Raw genomic sequence first — 3,879 nt, forward strand, 5'->3', positions numbered from 1 at the left:
ATGCAGTGCAAAATAAATTATGGATTTGTTTTGTAATTATTTAGATAGGCAGACTAACCATTATGTTGCCTGTGTGTTGTTTCATTAGCCGGCCATTGCCAATTTCTGTCAGGGTGCATCTGTGTGCAACAGGTTTGGACATATGTGAAGTCAGGAGGTCATTGACATATCCTGCATGAACCTGGTATTTAACATAAAATAAATTGTCTTTTAATTTCAAATATTGTTTCCAATATGAAATTGACTAAATAAAGTAAATGCAAGTAAGAACATCTCTTTGACCAGGCATTTAGTTTGTATATGCAAAACATTACAGCTTTGTGGCATGAAGCACACAACTAAAGTTACTTTTTGTTACTGAACGTTACTGTTTTTAAAGAAAAATATCAAATTGGTATTAATTATGGCTTTTAGGCAAACAAATTTTAAATTGAAACAATAAACAAAGTAAGTTAAAAAAATTAACAAATGTAGAAAAAGGATAAATAATAGGCCACAGAATAAAGGGGATAATTATAGATAGATGTATGTATTAAAAGTGTGTGACAGACTACAGTATTGAAGGTAATCTTGTGCCAACCTTTTTGTTTGGTTTTATATCACTTCCATCTTTATTCTCCCGTTTTTCTCCCATTTTTTGCCTGATGAGAAATCTTCACAGAGATTAATCCATATTACTGTAATATTGAAGGATGAATGTGAAGACCTTGTACATTAATTACTGAATTTCTTACCTTTGCTTCTTGCCACTCATGGTTTTCAGTCTGACAGTACTACTCAGAGATCTGAAATAGTTGAGGTAAAAGTCTCTCACAAAATACAAGGATGAGTTTGCAGATACAAGGTGTTCAGTAGTTGTGAAAGTGCACTGATGAGCTGAGAAACATGGAACACATGAAACAGCAGCTGTGACGTCACAGTTCTACCTGTACATTCCATCTGTACATTCCACTGAGGTCTATTATGGAAATATTCCAGTAAATATATAAATAAATATAAAAATTTATCATTTATCATTTATTTATTTATAAATCATCATAATATATACCATTATTATGAGACGTTAAATCGTCATTCCTATTTTCAGAATGAAGATTCAAGATGACATCTTCACTGTCTAGTTTTATTTCAAAGTAGTTATTTTCCCAGTTGCAGTACATGATAACAACTCTTTTCTGTGAAGACAGATTTAAAGGAGAGACTTTGGTCACCGACCTAGAGAGGTTGTTTTTCAAACATATTTGCCACTGAATATGCTGTAAAAGTAAGACTTTATGAACTAAATAAACAGCAGGTCTATTGTGGGAAAGATGCCTTGATGATGAAAATACAACACATACAATGACAAGGTACAAGGTAGATTTATTTGTCACAATTGGTGCTTGTGCTGTGCACATCCCTGCCAGTTTGTGATGTTTCCACTTAGGATACTTTCTACTGCTCCTCTGTAAAAGCTGACACGAACTGGGCATGAATATTTAGCCTTCTTAAGCTTCCTCAAGAAATACAGTCGTTAACAGACATACATACACATACGTATAACTAATGTGAAGCTAATAAATGTGACCAAACGCCATCAATTCAAGGTTGCTGTTTTCTACAGAAATCCCATTTTACTCTAGAATGGCACAAAAAATGTAATCACCTGAAATCAAATTAATTAATTAATTGAAAAATATTATATAAGGTTTTAAGCATCCATCAGTGACCTATAACGCCACACAGTAAATTCTACAAAATAGTAATCTACTTTTTATTATTCTATTTTATACTTTACCCATTAGCTTCTGCAAAGTGGTTGCCCTTGGTCCCCTGCTTTTTTGGAGCTCCACATAAAATAATCATACAAAGAAAAACAACAATTTTATAACAAGAACAAGACAGAACAAAGTGATCTGTATGTAAATGAAAGAGTGAACAATTAAAGGTGAACAGTGAAAACAAGCACAACAATGAAAAGAAAATGAAAAGAAACATTTTAGAAAAGAAATCTAAGCGAACAATAGCAAGAAAGCACTTTTTGGGGTCAGATAGTTTAATCAGATAGTGGAATTGTGGTTCATTCAAGGACAAATGTCTGACCAATATATACCATGACATTATACTTGTAAATACTGAACCAACTGGTGTTTCCTCACATTTTCTTCCTCAAAACATCGGCATTAAGTGACCTTTGCACTGCAACTTGCAAATGTTGCCCACTTGGTGACGCCAGTGGATAATAAGTTACTCTGACTGGAATCACCTTAAAAGTAAGCCATGATGTTCCTCCTTTAAGTCTCTAATTTTAGAAAAAAAAGACTCACACTAAAATGATTGACTGATTCTATGCTAGTGTGTGTGTGTGTGTGTGTGTGTGTGTGTGTGTGCGTGTGCGTGCGTGCGAGTGTGCTTGTGTGCGTGCGTGTGTGTGTCAATATGCAAGCGGGGAAACTGTGTACCAGTGTCACTGGCCTAAACACACTCCATGTGAAACACACACACATATAGCACACTTAAATAGACACAGACAAACACACATATACTGCTGTCAAAAGCTAGGACAGTAATTTTGTGTCTAAATCTGACAGAGCGTTCAACCGCCAATCTCTTGCTGCCTGCCAATGTGTGTGTGTGTGTGTGTGTGTGTGTGTGCGCATGTGCACTTGCGTGACATTGGTGGAGACAGAGACAGGCTGGCTGGAATCTCTTGAGGGAAGGGTTACACTGAGGGTGTTGCTGCACTCAAGAGCACACGCAAGAAGGCCAAGCAGTGCCACATCACCCACCTCACCACTCGGCCCACTTTTCACACCCTCTCACACTCTGTTTTATTACACTCATATCACACAGATTTTAAGGCAGAGATTCATTGATTGTGTGTGATAAAGTTAGTCTGAACTGCAGGACTGTCTAAGTAAAACATATAAATAAAATACTACATTTTAGTTAATGAAAAAATTTGAAGAAGAGTAATTGTTCATTTGTTGAGTAACACATTTACTCAGGTTGGTTTTTCACCTGATGATGCTAGTGTGTTACATCATAGGTGGAAAGTACAATAGTGTACTTTTTACTTCTCTATATTGTATTACGTTTAAGTAAATGATCTCAGTGCTTCCTCTACCACTGGTTTTGGTAATGCTGTATTTGGTAGCAGTTTCATCTTCTCCTTTTTTCCCCCTCTTTGTTTTTCATTCAGCTTGTTCCATGTAAAGAGAGCTGTAGTGTCTTAGCACAGCGTAAGTTATCCAAGTCTTTGGAGCTCTACTGGAGGGACGAACTCCATTCCTCACATTTTTTTAAATCTCCCATGCTGTAGGTGTTCAGTTAAGTTGATAACTGTTGACTGCAAAGGCATGTGGATTTTTTGGATGGGGAACTGTCACATGTCATAGAGCATGATAGCATGGTAAATATCACATGTATGGGTTACAGTTCCCTACACTTTTATTCAGGTTTTTCTCTCTGTATACGACTGAATTCTGAAGCCTATTACTGAGGGAAGGGTTGTGTAACATACCACTGAGTCATTCCTTTACCCTGAGGGCAGACATTTTCACCCTACTTCATTACTGCAACAGGCAGGCTCACGTTCTATCTCTCTCTCTCTTTCTTGTTTTCTTTCTGAAGTGTGTGCGTGTCTAGAACAGATATACTCATTCTGCTGTGTTCTCAAACATACAGCTTCATGCTCTGCCCTGTACTGCAGGCGCACACGTGAAAGACAGAGAGGAAAGAGGGGAGTTCTTCGTTTAGCAGCGAGGAAGAAAGTTTTTGAAAGATTTTGTGTATGCAAGTTTGTGTGTGAGGCTCACACTCAGTGTGTGTGTGTGTGTGTGTGTGGGGAGCCTCTCTCCCTTGGGGTTGTGTATGGGCTTGTTGCAGCAACATTCCTCC

At 37.2% G+C, this 3,879-nt stretch overlaps 1 protein-coding gene across 8 annotated transcripts in view; it reads right to left on the bottom strand.

The window, feature by feature from the left end:
- Positions 1 to 893, bottom strand: part of LOC123985143 — a 3,408-nt gene extending 2,515 nt beyond the window's left edge. For 2 of the 8 annotated variants that reach the window (XM_046072533.1, XM_046072543.1), the window contains exons 1-3: positions 735 to 893; positions 581 to 653; positions 59 to 119 (exon numbers count right to left, since the gene is read on the bottom strand). In XM_046072533.1, coding sequence (XP_045928489.1) covers positions 59 to 119; positions 581 to 653; positions 735 to 754 — 154 coding nt within the window. In that variant the 5' untranslated portion in view covers positions 755 to 893. Of the gene's footprint in view, positions 1 to 58; positions 182 to 580 lie in introns of all 8 variants that reach the window. The other 6 variants (XM_046072537.1, XM_046072535.1, XM_046072538.1 and 3 more) reach the window with 5 other exon arrangements.
- Between the last annotated feature and the right edge of the window lie 2,986 nt (positions 894 to 3,879).

Source organism: Micropterus dolomieu, linkage group LG16 (assembly GCF_021292245.1).
Source record: "Micropterus dolomieu isolate WLL.071019.BEF.003 ecotype Adirondacks linkage group LG16, ASM2129224v1, whole genome shotgun sequence".
NCBI lineage: Eukaryota > Metazoa > Chordata > Actinopteri > Centrarchiformes > Centrarchidae > Micropterus > Micropterus dolomieu.